Source organism: Aotus nancymaae, unplaced genomic scaffold (genome assembly GCF_030222135.1).
Source record: "Aotus nancymaae isolate 86718 unplaced genomic scaffold, 86718_ANA_hifiasm-v0.15.2.pri h1tg000008l, whole genome shotgun sequence".
Lineage (NCBI taxonomy): Eukaryota > Metazoa > Chordata > Mammalia > Primates > Aotidae > Aotus > Aotus nancymaae.
In genome coordinates this window covers 35,833,467-35,850,756 of record NW_026988419.1, presented here as the reverse complement: position 1 = coordinate 35,850,756, position 17,290 = coordinate 35,833,467, and the positions used below count along the sequence as shown (strand labels likewise).

General features: G+C 37.4%; 1 protein-coding gene across 1 annotated transcript in view; it reads right to left on the bottom strand.

The window, feature by feature from the left end:
• The window catches only part of BOLL (boule homolog, RNA binding protein), an 86,362-nt gene that overhangs the window by 15,833 nt on the left and 53,239 nt on the right, over positions 1 to 17,290 (bottom strand). The window contains exons 10-11 of the mRNA XM_064372760.1: positions 9,696 to 9,740; positions 8,763 to 8,891 (exon numbers count right to left, since the gene is read on the bottom strand). Coding sequence (XP_064228830.1) covers positions 8,763 to 8,891; positions 9,696 to 9,740 — 174 coding nt within the window. The remainder of the gene's footprint in view (positions 1 to 8,762; positions 8,892 to 9,695; positions 9,741 to 17,290) is intronic.

Sequence of the window (17,290 nt, the reverse complement as noted above, 5' to 3'; positions counted from 1 at the left end):
TATATTAAGATTTCCATGTTATAATACAAATGTACTATAAATAAAAATAGATAATTTGCCACACAGTAATACATGCATATTAAAGCATTTCTACAGTTATACGGTACTAGAAAACTACAGAAGTGGTTTTGGAGAGTGTTTGTGTTTGAGTGGGGCATCATTTTGTATTGAGGGCCACTAAATCACCTAAAGAAAAATATTGAGTATAAAATGCATAGAACATTTAACCTTAAAAAATAAAAACAAGAAACACAAAATTCTACATAATTGTCTTGTGTTTCAGTTTTGACTTTGGAAGTCTATTATTATTTTTTTCATCTCTAACAAAAGAGAAATTGGTGATTAAAAAATATAAAAAATTTTTAGAAATATACACAGTCTCACTCTGTTGCCCAGGCTAGAATGCAATGGTGTGATCATAGCTCACTGTAACCTTGAATCTTTGGGCTCAAGTGATGCTCCTGCCTCAGCCTCCTGAGTAGTTAGCACTATAGGGTTGCACCACCATGCCAAGCTAGTTAAAAAGAATTTTATTTTGTAGAGACAGGGTCTCACTATAGTCTCAAACTTCTGGCTTCAAGCAATCCTCCTACCTTGGCCTCCCAAAGTGCTGGGATTACAGGCATGAGCCACCACACTTGGCCAGAATTGGTAATCTTTATATGACTATATTAAAGAGTAAGATACCAGTTTCTCTGTACAATTTCTGATGTTATCTACTCACAGACCTAAGAAAATTTAGAGAATATATATTCTTAAACTATAAGAATTAAATTTTAAGAATGTTTAACATTAATATCCTTTGGAAATTTCTCCTATCCAAATACCACCCACCACTCTGTCCTCTATTCAAATTATTCAATTTGTATAATTGTATAAATTATACAATTTCCATCACTTGTGCTATAGCTCTCTCTCAGTAACTGAAAATAACTATCACTTATATAATATAATATGGCATAGCAATATCAGCGATTTCTGCAGAAGTATATTTGGAGTAAATGTTAACATCAGAAGAAGTCTGTTTTAGAAGATTTTCTAACAATACTAAAAATGAAGCCTCTATAAGTAATGTTTAGTAACACTATAGGTTTTGACACTATGTCAAAATTATGGTTTTATTTCATGTTTGCTGTATAGTGGTAAAGGCAGTGAAGGGATGCAGTGAGTGATAATGGCGGTGAGTGTGATGGGGTGAAGGGACATGAGAAGGCTGGAGGCTTCTTAAAGTAAGACTCTCTTGGTATTGAGTTCAACACATAAGATGTGCCAGAACATAAATATGAGTGCGAAATAGCTAACATCCATTATTTTAGTGCAAAGACTATGCCTACCTTCCTCACCAAAGTACACTGTATGCAGGATTCATATTACCATCTCAACAGTTGATCAATCTGTGGTTCTTTACTGCAGACAAAGTTCATTTACTTAAAGGGATGATGCAAGAGTTTCACTAAGAAACTTGGTCATAAGAGATTATGAAAAATTCCCTGCTACATAGTAGATAGTTAAAATATGTTGATTATATACATGGATATAACTAGATTATTATTCTTTGGCCTGAATCTGACTAAGGAGGCATGAACATGATTCCCAAACTGGAAGAGGAGATCATTAATTGTTTTCACCTCCCCATAAATGTCACATGCCATCAACATAGATAACAAAAATCAGAGTACTATATATTAAGTATCTAGAATAGGCAAATTCATACAGACAGAAAGTAGATTAGAGGTTACCAGGGACTAGGGGTTGGGAGGAAGCACAAAGCAGGAGTTATTGCTTAATGGGTGCAGAGTTTCAACTTGGGATGAAGAAAATGTTTGGAAACAATAGTGATGGTTGAATAGCATTGTGAATGTAATTAATGCCATTGAATTGTACACTTAACAATGGTTAAAACAGAAAATTTTAAGTTGCATATATGTTACCACAATACATAAAAAATTGACCATTATAGTTAATTTAGAATTATATTTCCTTCACGTGAAAGAGTTTGCTAATTCTGTACTTCTCATCACAAACATCCAAAGTTGTTCCATTCTAAAAGAGAAGCTTGGAAAACTTGAAATACAATGGAAGAAAAACAAAGTAAAAAGCTAAGAACCTTGATAAAATGTTACAGGAACTGCTAACTAGAATAACCAGTTTAGAGAAGAACATAAATGACCTGATGGAGCTGAAAAACAGCATGAGAACTTCATGAAGCATACACAAGTATCAACAGCCCAATTGATCAAGTCGAAGAAAGGATTCAGAGATTGAAGATCAATGTAACAAAATTAAGCATAAAGACAAGATTAGAGCAAAAAGAATAAAAAGGAATGAACAAAGCCTCAAAGAAATAGGGGACTATGTGAAAAGGCCAAACCTACATTTGATTGGTGTACCTGAAAGTGACAGGGAGAATGGAAACAAGTTGGAAAACACATTTCAGGATATTATCCAGGAGAACTTCCCCAACCTAGCAAGACAGGCCAACATTCAAATTCAGGAAATACAGAGAACTCCACTAAAATACTCCTTGAGAAGACCACTCCCAAGACACATAATTGCCAGATTCACCAAGGTTGAAATGAAGGAAAAAATGTTGAGGGCAGTCAGAGAGAAAGGTCAGGTTATCCACAAAGGGAAGTCCATCAGACTAACAGCGGATCTCTCTGCAGAAATCCTACAAGCCAGAAGAGAGTGAGGGCCAATATTCAATATTATTAAAGAAAAGAATTTTCAACCCAGAATTTCATATCCAGCCAAACTAAGCTTCGTAAGTGAAGGGGAAATCAAATCCTTCACAGACAAGCAAACACTGAGGGATTTTGTCACCACCAGGCCTGCCTTACAAGAGTTCCTGAAGGAAGCACTAAATATGAAAAGGAAAAACCAGTACCAGTCACTGCAAAAACACACCAAAATGTAAAGATCATTGATACTATGAAGAAACTACATCAACTTATTGGCAAAATAACCAGCTAGCATCAAAATGACAGGATCAAATTCACACAACAATATTAACCTCAAATGTAAATGGGGTAAATGTCCAAACTAAAAGGCACAGACCAGCAAATTGGATAGACTCAAGACCCATTGGTGTGCTGTATTCAGGAGACCCATCTCATGTGCAAAGACACATATAGGCTGAAAATAAAGGGATGGAGGAATATTTACCAAGCAAATGGAAAGTAAAAAAGAGCAAGAGTTGGAATCCTAGTTTCTGACAGACTTCAAACCAACAAAGATCAAAAAAGACAAAGAAGGGCATTATATAATGGTAAGGGGTTCGATCAACAAGAAGAGCTAACTATCCTAAATGTATAGGCACCCAATACAGGAGGACCCAGATTCATAAAGCAAGTTCTTAGAGACCTACAATGAGACTTAGACTCCCACACAATAATAGTGGGAGACTTTAACACCCCACTGTCAATATTAGACAGATCAATGAGACAGAAAGTTAATGAGGATATTCAGGAGTTGAACTCAGTTCTGGACAAGCAGATCTAATAGACATCTACAGAACTCTCCACACCAAATCAACAAATATACATTCTTCTCAGTACCACGTAGCACTTATTCTAAAATTTACCACACAATTGGAAGTAAAACACTCCTCAGCAAATGCAAAAGAACAGAAATCATACCAAACAGTCTCTCAGACCACAGTGCAATCAAATTAGAACTATAGATTAGGAAACTCATTCAAAACAGCACAACTACATGGAAACTGAACAACCTTCTCCTGAATGACTACTGGGTAAATAACAAAATTAAGGCAGAAATACAGATGTTCTTTCAAACCCATGAGAACAAAGACACAACATACCAGAATCTCTGGGACACAGCCAAAGCAGTTTTTACAGGGAAACTTATAGAACTAAATGCCCACCGGAGAAAGTGGGAACAATCTAAAATCGACCCTCTAACATCACAATTAAAAGAACAAGAGAAGCAAGAGCAAACAAATTTGAAAGCTAGCAGAATGTAAGAAATAACTAAGATCAGAGGAAAACTGAAGGAGATAGAGACACAAAAAACCCTTCAAAAAAATCAATGCATCTGTGAGCTAGCTTTTTAAAGAGATCAACAAAATAGATAGACTGCTAGCCAGACTAATAAAGAAGAAAAGAGAGAAGAATCAAATAGATACAATAAAAAATGATAAAGGGGATAACACCACTGACCCCACAGAAATACAAACAGAGAATACTATAAACATCTCTACGCAAATACATTAGAAAATCTAGAAGAAATGGATAAATTCCTAGACACATACACTCTCCCAAGACTAAACAAGGAAGAAGTCAAATCCCTGAATAGACCAGTAACAAGTTCTGAAATTGAGGCAGTAATAGCCTACCAACCAAAAAAAAGCCCAGGACCAGAAGGAGTCACAGCTGAATTCTACCAAAGGTACAACGAGGAGTTGGTACCATTCCTTCTGAAACTATTCCAAACCATAGAAAAAGAGGTATTCCTTTCTAACTCATTTTATGAGGCTAGCATCATCCTGATACCAAAACCTGACTGAGACACAACAAAAAAAGAAAATTTCAGGGCAGTATCCCTGATGAACATCAATGTGAAAATCCTCGGTAAAATACTGGCAGACCAAATCCAGCAGCACATCAAAAAGCTTATCCACCATGATCAAGTCAGCTTCATCCTTGGGATGCAAGGCTGGTTCAACATCCAAAAATCAATAAACATAATCCATCACATAAACAGAACCAGTGACAAAAGCCATGTGATTATCTCGATAGATGCAGAAAAGGTCTTTGATAAAATTAAACATCCCCTTCAGGCTAAAAACACTCAATAAACTAGGTATTGATGAAACATATCTCAAAATAATAAGAGCTATTTATGACAAACCCATAGCCAATATCATACTAGATGGGCAAAAGCTAGAAGCATTCCCTCTGAAAACTAGCACAAGACAAGGATGCCCTCTCTCACCATTCCTATTTGACAGAGTATTGGAGGTTCTGGCCAGGGCAATCAGGCAAGATTCAAAAATAACGAGTATTCAAATAGGAAGAGAGGAAGTCAAATTTCCTCTGTTTGCAGATGACATGATTGCATATTTAGAAAACCCCATTGGTCTCAGCCCCAAATCTCCTTAAGCTGATAAGCAATTTCAGCAGTCTCAGAATACAAAATCAATGTGCAAAAATCACAAGCATTCGTATACACCAATAACAGACAGAGAGCCAAATCATGAGTGAATTCCCATTCAAAATTGCTACAAAGAGAATAAAATATCTAGGGATACAACTTACAAGGGATAAGAAGGACCTCTTCAAAGAGAACTACAACCGCAGCTCAAGGAAATGAGAGGACACAAACAAATGGAAAAATATTCTATGCTCATGGATAGGAAGAATCCGTATTGTGAAAATAGCCATACTGCCCAAAGTAATTTATAGATTCAATGCTATTCCCATCCAGCTACTACTGCCTTTTTTCACAGAATTAAAAAAAGCTACTTTAAATTTCATATGGAACCAAAAAGAGCCCATATAGTCAAACAATCCTAAGTAAAAAGAATGAAGCTGGAGGCGTCACTCTACCTGACTTCAAACTATACAAGGCCACAGTAACCAAAAGTTTATGGTACTGGTAACAAAATAGATGTATAGACCAATGAACTGGAACAGAGGCCTCAGAAATAACACCACACATCTACAACCATCTGATCTTTGACAGACCTGACAAAAATAAGCTATGGGAAAAGGATTTCCTATTTAATAAATGGTGTTGGGTAAACTGGCCAGCCATATGCAGAAAACTGAAGTTAGACTCCCTTCCTTATAAAAAAAATTAACTCCAGATGGATTAAAGACTTAAATGTAAGACCTAAAACCATATAAACCCTAGAAGAAAACCTAGACAATACCATTTGGGATATAGGCATGGGCAAAGGCTTCATGACTAAAACACCAAAAGCAATGGCAATAAAAGCTAAAATTGATCTATTGGATCTAATTAAACTAAAGAGCTTCAGAACAGAAAAAGAAACTATCATCAGAATGAACAGGCAGCCTACAGAATAGGAGAAAATTTTTGCAATCTATCCATCTGACAAAGGGCTAATATCCAGAATCTACAAAGAACTTAAAACAGATTTACAATTAAAAAAAAACAAATCGATCAAAAAGTGTGTGAAGGATATGAACAGACACTTCGCAAAAGAAGACATTTATGCGGCCAACAAACACATGAACAAAAGCTCATTATCACTGGTCATTAGAGAAATGTGAATTAAAACCACAATGAGAACCATCTCACGCCAGTTAGAATGGTGATCATTAAAAAGTGAGGAAACAGATGCTGGAGAGGATCTGGAGAAGTAGGAATGCTTTTACACTGTTGGTGAGAATTGTAAATTAGTTCAACCATTGTGGAAGACAGTGTGATGATTCCTCAAGAATCTAGAACCAGAAATACCATTTGACCCAGCAATCCCATTACTGGGTATATACTCAAAGGACTATAAATCATTCTGCTATAAAGACATATGTACAGGTATGTTTACTGCAGCACTATTTACAATAGCAAAGACTTGGAACCAACCCAAATGCCCATCAATGATAGAATGGATAAAGAAAATGTGGCACCTATACACCACGGAATATACTATGCAGCCGTAAAAAAGAATGAGTTCATGTCCTTTGCAGGGACATGGATGAAGCTGGAAACCATTATTCTCAACAAACAAACTAACACAGAAACATAAAACCAAACACTGCATGTTTCACTCATAAGTGTGAGTTGAACAATGAGAACACATGGACATAGGGAGGGGAACGTCACACACTGGGGCCTGTTGAGGGGTGGGAGACAATGGGAGGGAGAGCGTTAGGAGAATTATCTAATGTAGATGAAGGGTTGATGGGTGCAGCAAACCACCATAGCACATATATACCTATGTAACAAACCTGCACATTCTGCACATGTATCCCAGAACTTAAAAGTATAATAAAAAAAATGTTTCTGGGAAAACTGGCTAGCCATATGTAGAAAATTGAAATTGGACCCCTTCCTTACACCTTATACAAAAATTAACTCAAGATGGATTAAAGACTTAAATGTAAAACCCAAAACTATAAAAACCATGGGGAAAAAAATCTAGGCAATACCATTCATTCAGGACATAGGCACAGGCAAAGATTTAATGATGAAAACATCAAAAGCACTTGCAACCAAAGCAAAAATTGACTAATCAGTATCTACTTAAGTAAAGAGCTTCTGTTCAGCAAAAGAAACTATCATCAGAGTCAACAGACAACCTACAGAATGGGAGAAAATTTTTGCTGTCTATCCATCTGACAAAGGTCTAATATCCAGAATATACAAGGAACTTAAACAAATTTACAAGAAAAAAACAAGCAACCCTGTTAAAAAGTAGGCAAAACACATGAACAGACACTTCTCAAAAGAAGACATTTATGCAGCCAACAAACATAAAAAAAGCTCAACTTCGCTGCTCATTAGGGAAATCCTAATCAAAACCACAATGAGATACCATCTCACACCAGTCAGATAGGTGATTGTTAAAAAGTCAAGAAACAAGAGATGCTGGTGAGGCTGTGGAGAAATAGAAATGCTTCTTTGCATTATTGGTGGAAATGTAAATTAGTTCAACCATTGTTGAAGACAGTGTGGTGATTCCCCAAAGACCTAGAGGCAGAAATACCATTTGACCCAGCAATCCCATTACTGGGTATATACCCCCAAAATATAAATCATTCTATTATAAAAATATATGCACATGTATGTCATTGCAGTACTATTCACAACAGTAAAGACATGGAATCAATCCAAATGCCCATCAGTGATAGACTGGATAAAGAAAATGTGGTACATAATACACCATGGAATGCTATGCAGCCATAAAAAGGAATGAGATCATGTCCTTTGCAGGGACATGGATGGAGCTGGAAGCCATTGTCTTCACCAAACTAATACAGAAAGAGAAAACCAAACACTGCACATTCTCACTTGTAGGTGGGAGCTGAGCAATGAGAATGCATGGACACAGAGAGGGGAACACTACACACTGGGACCTATCGGGGGCTGGGGAAGGGAGAACATCAGGATAAATAGCTAATGCATGCTGGGCTTATCACCTGGGTGATGGGTTGATAGGTGCAGCAAAACACCATGGCATACGTTTCCCTATGTAACAAACCTGTACCTCCTGCACATATATCCTGGAACTTAAAATAAAATAAAATAAAATAAAATAAATATAACATAAAACATACCACGCACAGTTCCTGACACACAGATGGTGAAGATATCAGTAATGGATCAGAAATATAATTTAAACATGCTAAACAGGATATTAAAATTTCTAATTATAAATTTAATTTACATTTTTGTAGGATAAATTTTTTAAAGATTTTTTTCTTCTTCACCTTAATTATATGCTTTTGACTAATAGAATGTTAGGAACAATATAGATTGACAGCCAAAATTAGAATGCAGAGCATTTGGAATTTTACTATTTCAAAAAGATCAAGTCAAAGATTGGCATAGTGGAGCAAACAGTTGATTTGGGGAATGTTTCAGAACTAATTAGTGAAAAAGTCTAAGACGATGCATTCCTAGATATAAGAAGAGGGAAGAGATTTGAATAAATCAACAAAACAGAGACGAAGCAGTTTCAATAAGGGTCTTGAACAAATTTAAAAAAGAGAGAAAAAGAAATAAATGTTAACATGAGGTAGTTATAGATCAATTACTTTTAGACTAATACATACCTCTGGAACTGAAATTTCCATCAGAGACAGTGGAGGAGGAACACATCCACCATCCTGTGCAATTTCCACTGGTTGATAAATAACTTCAGAAGGTTGTCGGTATAAGAATGGAGCAGAAGAGGCAGGAGACTAAAATACAAAACCATATTTCTAATTCAAATATGATTAGTTATTTCCATTAAACCAAATGACTTACCCAACAGATGAGAGAAGTATCTGTTTTATATTTTCCTATTTTTTTTTTTTTTTAAGGAATAGCATGTAAGTATCTCAGCAACAGATTAGGACCTAATCTGTTATAAATTCCAATTGAGTAGATGTAGTTAAAGAATCCTATCACTGGCAAGCACTAAAACTTCTTAATGACTCAGAACCTCACATATAAATTCAGATAATAATTATGATTATATTAGTATCACCAGTAAAGGTTGTAATAATGTGGCCAATGGTATTTAAATTGACATAAATGTCTGCTCTCAGCTCTGTTACTTCTAATGGAAGTGAGAACATGTCATTAAACAATTTTTTTGGTGATAAACTATTTGTTACCAAAAGTTGGAAAATAGAATACTTATTTAGGAACTGAATAAAAACTGAAGCCAAATCTGAAGTAAAGCTAGAAAAATGCTAAATTTTCAAATAATACTAATAGTGAAAAACGGTAAAATTTCATGTTTATACAGCACTCATTTATAAAATGCTTTCACTTATACATTATCATTTGATATTCACAAAAATCATGTAAGGAAACTTACAAAAATATAGTATCATTACATCCATTTTACAAATGAAGAAACTGAAAATGAACTGCTGAAAGAATCACAGTTAACGAATAGAAGAAGTCTCAAACCTAGTTCTCCTGACTTTAGTATTCATGCAGTCTTCACAAGAATATAATGAAAGAAGGATTTAAAATTAGGAGTTAACATTTACCTGAGGAACACTCCACTGCTGTCCTGGTAAATACTGTGTAGTGGCCTAAAATCAAATAAAAGAAAACAAAAGCTCACTCAGATTATAAACAAGGGTTAAAACTGGATATCTACAGGCAAAAATATGACCTTAGATCCTCACACCATACACAAAAATTAACTCAAGCCATATACAAAAATTAACTCAAAATGGATCAGAAACTTAAATGTAAGAGCAAAAATTATAAAACTCTTAGGAAAAAAAAACAGGTGTAAATGTCTGTGACCTTGAATTAGGAAATGTTTTAAAAATTATGACTCCAAAAGCACAAACAACAAAGCAACAAGAACAAAAAAATAGTTAAATTAGATTTCATCAAAACTCTAAAATAAACTTTTGTGCAAGTGAAAATACAACCCACAGGATGAAAGAAAATATGGAACTTATATCAAGAGTGTATAAAGAACTCTTACAGGGCCGGGTGCGGTGGCTCATGCCTGTAATCCCAGCACTTTGGGAGGCCGAGGCTGGCGGATCACGAGGTCAAGAGATTGAGATCATCCTGGACAATATGGTGAAACCCCGTCTCTACTAAAAATACACAAATTAGCTGGGCATGGTGGCGTGCGCCTGTAGTCTCAGCTACTCGGGAGGCTGAGGCAGGAGACTTGCTTGAACCCGGGAGGCGGAGGTTGCAGTGAGCCGAGATTGCGCCACCGCACTCCAGCCTGGCACCTGGCGACAGAGTGAGACTCTGTTTCAAAAAAAAAAAAAAAAGAACTCTTAAAACTTAATAATCAAAAGACCAGTAAAAGACCAGTAAGCCAACTTAAAAACAGCCAAGTGATACGAATAGAATTTTCTCCAAAGAATACATACATATGGCCAATAAAAACAAGAAATAATGCTCAACACCACTAGCCTTCAGAGAAATAAAAATAAAAACAATAATACAACACCACTTCATACCCACTAGGATGGCTTTAATCAAAAAAGTAGATTGCAAGTGTTGATGGGCATGTGGAAAAATTAGAGCCCTCAAAATCTGCTGGCGGGAATGTAAAATGGTGCCGCCTTTTGGAAAATAGTCTATTTCTTTAAAAGGTTAAACATAGAGTTATCATATGACCCAGCAATTCCACTCTAGTTATAAGACCTAAGAGAAATAAAAATATATGTCTACATAAACATTTGTATGTGAATGTCCATGGCAGCATTATTTATAACAGTCAAAAGATAGAAACAACTCAAGTGTCCACCATCTTGCCCATCATCTGATGAATGTATAAACAAAATGTGGTATACACTGCAGCCATATAATTGGCTATTATTCAAGAATGAAGTACTGAGACATGCCATCACATAGATAAATCTTCAAAACATTATGCTAAATGTAAGAAGCCAGTCACAAAAGACCTCATATTGCATGATTCATTTTATAGGATATATCCACAATAGGCAAATCTAGAAAAACAGGTAAATAGATGACTGGTTGCCTAGGGTTGGGATAAGGGGGAAAAAAGGAGTATCTGCAACTACTCAGCTCATCCACTGTAGCACAAAAGGAGCCACAGACAATAATTAAACAAATGTGGCTGTGTTCCAATAATGCTTTATTTACAAAAACAGTCTGCTGGCTGGAGTTTGGTCTGCAAACCATAAATCGATGACCTTGCTCTGGACCAAAATGGTTTGGCATTATAGTTCACTTATCCCCAATTTCTTACTAGAATTAATGAAGAGTCCTGGTTAACTGAAAGAGGATGTCATAATACATAATAAACCACAATATATTATTTACTTTAATGTAAATTATGTGGAAAACTGACATATGTTAACATTTAAAAACTAACTTGCATCCAATACCTATATCTTACTTGGGGAATTATTGCTAAAGACTTTTTAGTTTAAATGTTAGCCAGGGGACCAAATCTGACCTCATTATATTTGGTAAAAGGAAGCAAAGCGTCCATCTTCTTGTATGACATTGTTTAGTTCCGTCTTAAAAAAAGAGAGGCATGATGTCAGCAATATGACTGACCAGAGATGCCTGGCATTCATTTTCCACTGGCTCCCCACCCTGCCACAAGAAAGGACTAAGGCAACAAATAAACAGCTACAATTTGACAGGAGCATCAAAGGGAGAGTACTGGAGTGCAGCAGGGGAGTGGAGACACACTTGTGGTGATTTCAAATCCAGGAGTGCAGCCTGGAGCCACTCAGCCTCTGCAACCCCTTCTCTCCTGATAGGATTGGATCTGCCTGGAGTTCTGCAATTTCTCATTGCAGGGAAAAGGTAAGCAGAAGATCCCCACCAGCCTGCATTGCTACTGCAGACATCTACACTCCTTGCAACAGAAGAATGTGTTGCAAGTCTCACAGTTTGGAGAGCTGCTGGGAATTTGTGGCTGTATTGCCCCAAATTAGGAGTACAAAGTGTGTACTCCCCACCCTCTCAACCCCACCCTGTGAGTCAAGCTGCTGCAGCATGATAGCATCTCGAGGCCATAGCCACCTCTGAAGTGCTCCCTCTTCTAGGGGGCCAGTAGCTATTGCATGTGTCCAGCACTGGGGTTCCATTTTCATTCTGCCAAGTCCATACCAGTGGCCGAACCCCAGCAGCATGGAACCTGAGGCTCAAGATTGGCTGATTCTGGTCCTGTACCGTAGGGAAACCAACTTCTGTTGCCTTCACTTCCAGCTAGAGGGACAATCTGGCTGTCTTGCCCAGGGTGAATCCACTCTTGAGCTGGTCCAACTGCTGCAATCCCTTGAGCAAGAGAGGTCCTCAATCCTCATAGCAGCTGAAATGCTCCCAGGATAGAATGGTTACACATCTGCATACAGGGCTGAGAAACCACCCAGAGGTGCCTCATGTTCTGCAGATAAGCCTCTGATCTGCCCTGTGTATGGAATTAGAGCCCAAGAAATAGCTCTGGAAACTTCCCCTGGCAGAAACGTCCCCAGGAGAGTAGGAGTGGCTGTGTGTCCATGCCTCAGGCCTCATGCCCACCCCTCCAGAAGACACATCCCTAGGACAGCTGAGCAGCCTTGAGCCTGTGTCCCAGGCCTGAGAAGCAGCTCCATAGTCCACTTTCAGTGGGCATGATCCCAGGCTGACCAAGTAGCCCTGTGCCTGTATCCTGGGCCTATGGAACAGCCCTCACAGAAACATTTCCAGGCCAGGTGATCCACCCTGTGCCTACATCCCAGACTTGAGAAATAGCCCCATGGGCCACCCCCAGCAGACATGCCCCTTGGCCAGGTGAGCAGTTGTGCACCTGCATCCCAAGCTGGAGAAGTAGCCCCTGACAAACATATCCTTAGCCAAATGAATGGCCATGCAGCTGTGTTGCAGGCCTAGGAAACAGTCCCATGGGTTGCCCCAGCAGACACACCCCCAGGCCAGCCAAGGAGCCAAGTGCCTGCATACCTGACCTGAGAAACAGCCCCACAGACTGCCTCTGGTGGGCACTACCCCAGGCTGGCTTAGAAATTACATGTCTGTGCTCTCAGCCAGAGTAACAGTCTTGTGGCCCCAAGCCCGGTGAGCCAGCCTTACCATGATCCAGATACAACCCTGACCTGGGCAACAGCCCAGCAAGCCCACCCCTGGCAAAGCCCCACCACCATTGTCACAGACTTTCTTGTCCTAGATCACTGAGAAACCTGCAAATACAACCCGAGAGGATTATAGCTTGAGACTACACAGAGACTATACTAGTGTGTCCACCTAGAACCAAGGCCAATGCACCCCACTGAACCAACACCCCAAGACTCATTCATGGAAATAAGTCTTCCCCTATGAAACCTACTCCAAATTTGAAAAGATGACTTTCACACCAGATGTGTAGAAATCAATGTAGGGACACATCAACCATCAAGGAAACATGTCACCTCTAATGAAAACAATAATTCTCTATTAACGGACCCCAATCATACAGAAATAGTTATATGTATTTCATGCCAGAAAAACAATTCAAAATAATAATCTGAAGGAAACTCAGTGAGATACAAGAGAATACAGATAGACAATTCAACAAAATCAGGAAAACAACTCATAATTTGAATGAGAAATTCAACAAAGAGATAGATATCAAAAACAAACAAACAAATGGATATCCTAGAGCTGAAGAAATCAATGAATGAAATAAAAATCTAACCGAGAATTTCAACAATACACTAGACTAAGAAGAAGAAAGAATTTCTGAACTTGAAGGCAGGTCTTTTGAAATAACACAGGCAGGAAAAAAAAAAAAGAAGAATGAAGAAAACCTACAGGATTTATAAGATACCATGAAGAGGATAAATATTCATTCATATAATGGGCATTCCAGAAGGAAAAGAGAAGGCAAAAGGTGAGGAAAACATGTTTAATGCTGCCCTTATTTCATCAAACGTGTTTTAATGAAATAATAACACATTTGTTTTTTTCATTTTAAAAAGAAGAATTTAAAAGCAGCAAGAAAAAGTGTCAAGTCACAATTAAAGAAATCCCTGTTATACTAACAGCAGATTTCTTAGCAGAAATCTTACAGGCCAGGGGAGAATGGGATGACATATTCAAAAAACCCAAGGTAGAAACCTCCCAGCCAAGAATATTGTACTCAGTAAAGCTATCCTTCAGAAATGAAGGAGAAATAAAGTCTTTCACAAGTCCAGGTGTGGTGGCTCACACCTGTAGTCCCAGTGCTTTGGAAGACTGAGGCAGGAAGATGCTTGAGCCCAGGAATTTGAGACCAGCCTGGGCAACATAGCAAGACCCTATCTCTTAGAAAAAAATTAGCCAGGCATGGCACATGCCTGTAGTCTCAGCTACGTGGCAGGCTAAGGTGGGAGAGATTTCTTGAGCTCAAAAGTTTGATGCTGCAGTGAGCTATGAGCATGCCACTATACTCTGCCTCTGAAAAACCCAGCTCTTTCATAGACAAGCAAAAACTGAAGAGAATTTATCACCACTAGATTGGCCTTACAAGAAAATACTCAAGGGAGTCTTACATCAGGAAGTGAAAAGATGATAAGCACCATCATGAAACATGCAAAACTATAAAATTCACTGGGAGAGCCATTACACGAGGACAAAGAGAAAAGAATCAAATCTTATTATTGCAGAGAACCCAGCTGCCAAAAATCACCAATAAGAGAGAGAATAAGGAAAAAAAGATATACAAAAACAAAACAAAACAAAACAAAAACCCAAAACAGAAAACAATAAAAAAAAAAATGACAGGAGTAAGTCCTCACCTATCAATAATAACCCTGAATGTAAATGGGTTAAATTCTCCATTTAAAAGATAGACACTGGCTGAATAGATAAAAAAGAGAGACCCAATTATATGCTACCTAAAATAAACTCACCTTAACTGTAAAGACACACATAGACTGAAAGTGAAGGGATGGAAAAACATGTTCCATGCAAATGAAAACCAAAGCAGGCAGGAGTAGCCATACTTATATCAAACAAAACCGACTTCAAGTGAAAAGTTTTAAAAAGAGACGAAGAAGAACATTTAATAAAGGGATCAATTTAGCAAGAAAATATAACAATTGTAAATATATATGTACCCAACACCAAAGCACCCAGATAATATAATGCAAGTCTTATTTGACCTAAAGAGAGAGGGAGAGACCCCAATAAAATAGTAGTTGGGGACTTCAATATCCCACTCTCAGCATTGTATAGATCATATAGAAAGAAAATAAACAGGTCGGACACTGTGGCTCATGCCTGTAATCCCAGCACTTTGGGAGGCTGAGGCTGAGGTGGGTAGATCACAAGCTCAGGAGTTTCAGATTAGCCGGCCTGACCAACATGGTGAAACCCCATCTCTACTAAAAATACAAAAATTAGCCAGGCCTGGTGGTGTGCGCCTGTAATCCTAGCTACTCAGGAGGCTGAGGCAGGAGAATCGCTTGAACTCAGGAGGTGGAGGTTGCAGTGAGCCTATATCGCGCCATTGCACTCCAGCCGGGGTGACAGAGTGAGACTCCATCTCAAAACAAACAAACAAACAGAAAATAAACAAAGAAACTTGGATTTAAATGGCACCATAGGCCAAACAGACCTAACAGCCATTTAGAGAACATTTAACTGAACAGCTGCAAAATATCATCAGTACATGAAACATTCTCCAGAATGACAATATTTTAGGAAACAAAACAAATCTCAAGAAATTAAAAACCTGAAATCATATCAAGTACCTTAACTGACCAAAATGAAATAAAACAAGACATCAATAGCAAGAAAAACTATACGAAGCTATGGAAATTAAGCAACATACTCCTGAATGACCAGTGGGTGAAGGAAGAAATTAAGAATGAAAATAGAAACACAACATACCAAAACCTGTGGGACACAACAATAGCAGTATTAAGAGGCAAATTTATAGCAATGAATGCTTACATAAAAAAAACTAAATATTTCAAACAAACACCCTTACAATGTACCTCTAGGAACTAGAAAAGCAAAAACAAGCTAAACCCAAAATTAGTAGAAGAAAAGAAATATTAACAATCAGAGCAGAAATAAACAACGTTGAGGCTACAAAACAATACAAAATATTAATAAAACAAAAGGTTGATTTTTAAAAAGAAAAACAAAACCGACAAACGATTAGCTAGCCTTAGAAAAACGAAAGAAGACTTAGATAAATAAAATCAGCAATGAAAAAGACATCACAATGGATACCACAGAAATACAAAGGATCATTAGAGACTACTATGAACAACTACATGCTAATAAATTAGAAAACCTAGAAGAAACAGATAAATTTCTGAACATACACAATCTACCAAGACTGAACCAAGAAGAAATTGAAAACCTTAAGAAACAAATAACAAGTAACAAAATTGAATCAGTAATTACGATGTCTTCCAACAAAGGAAAGTGCAGAACTACATGGCTGAATTCCACCAAACCTTTAGATAAGAATACCAGGTCTTCACAAACCATTACAAAAAATTGAAGCAGAGGGAATTCTCCCTAATTCATTCCATTAGTTTGATTATATTAAACTAAAAAGTTCCTGCACGGTGAAGAAAACAATCAACAGAGTGAAGAGGCATCATGTTGAATGGGAGAAAACATCTGTAAACTACTTATCTGATACAGAATTAATATCCAAAATATACAAGGAACTGAGACATCTCAACAGCAAAACAAACAAACAAAAAATAAACTGATTAAAAATGGGCAAATGATCTGAACAGACATTTTGTAAAAGAAAAGAAATGGTTAACAAATATATGAAAAAATGCTCAACATCACTAATTATCAGGAAACTAAATCAAAACCACAAAGAGGTATTTTCTCATCTCAGTTAGGATGGTTATTGTCAAAAAGACAAAAATAATAAATGCTGGTGAGGATGTAGAGAAAAGGGAACTCTTTTACCCTGTTAGTGGGAATGCAAATTAGTACAACCACTGTGGAGAACAGTATGGAGGTCCCTAAAAAAACCTCAAATAGAACTAGCATATGATCTGGTAATCCCCACTACTGGGAATGTATTTGGAAAAAAGGAAATCATTGTATCAGAGATACATCAGCATCCCCATCTTTATTACAGCATTATTCACAGTAACCAAGATATGGAATCAACATAGGTGTCCAACAA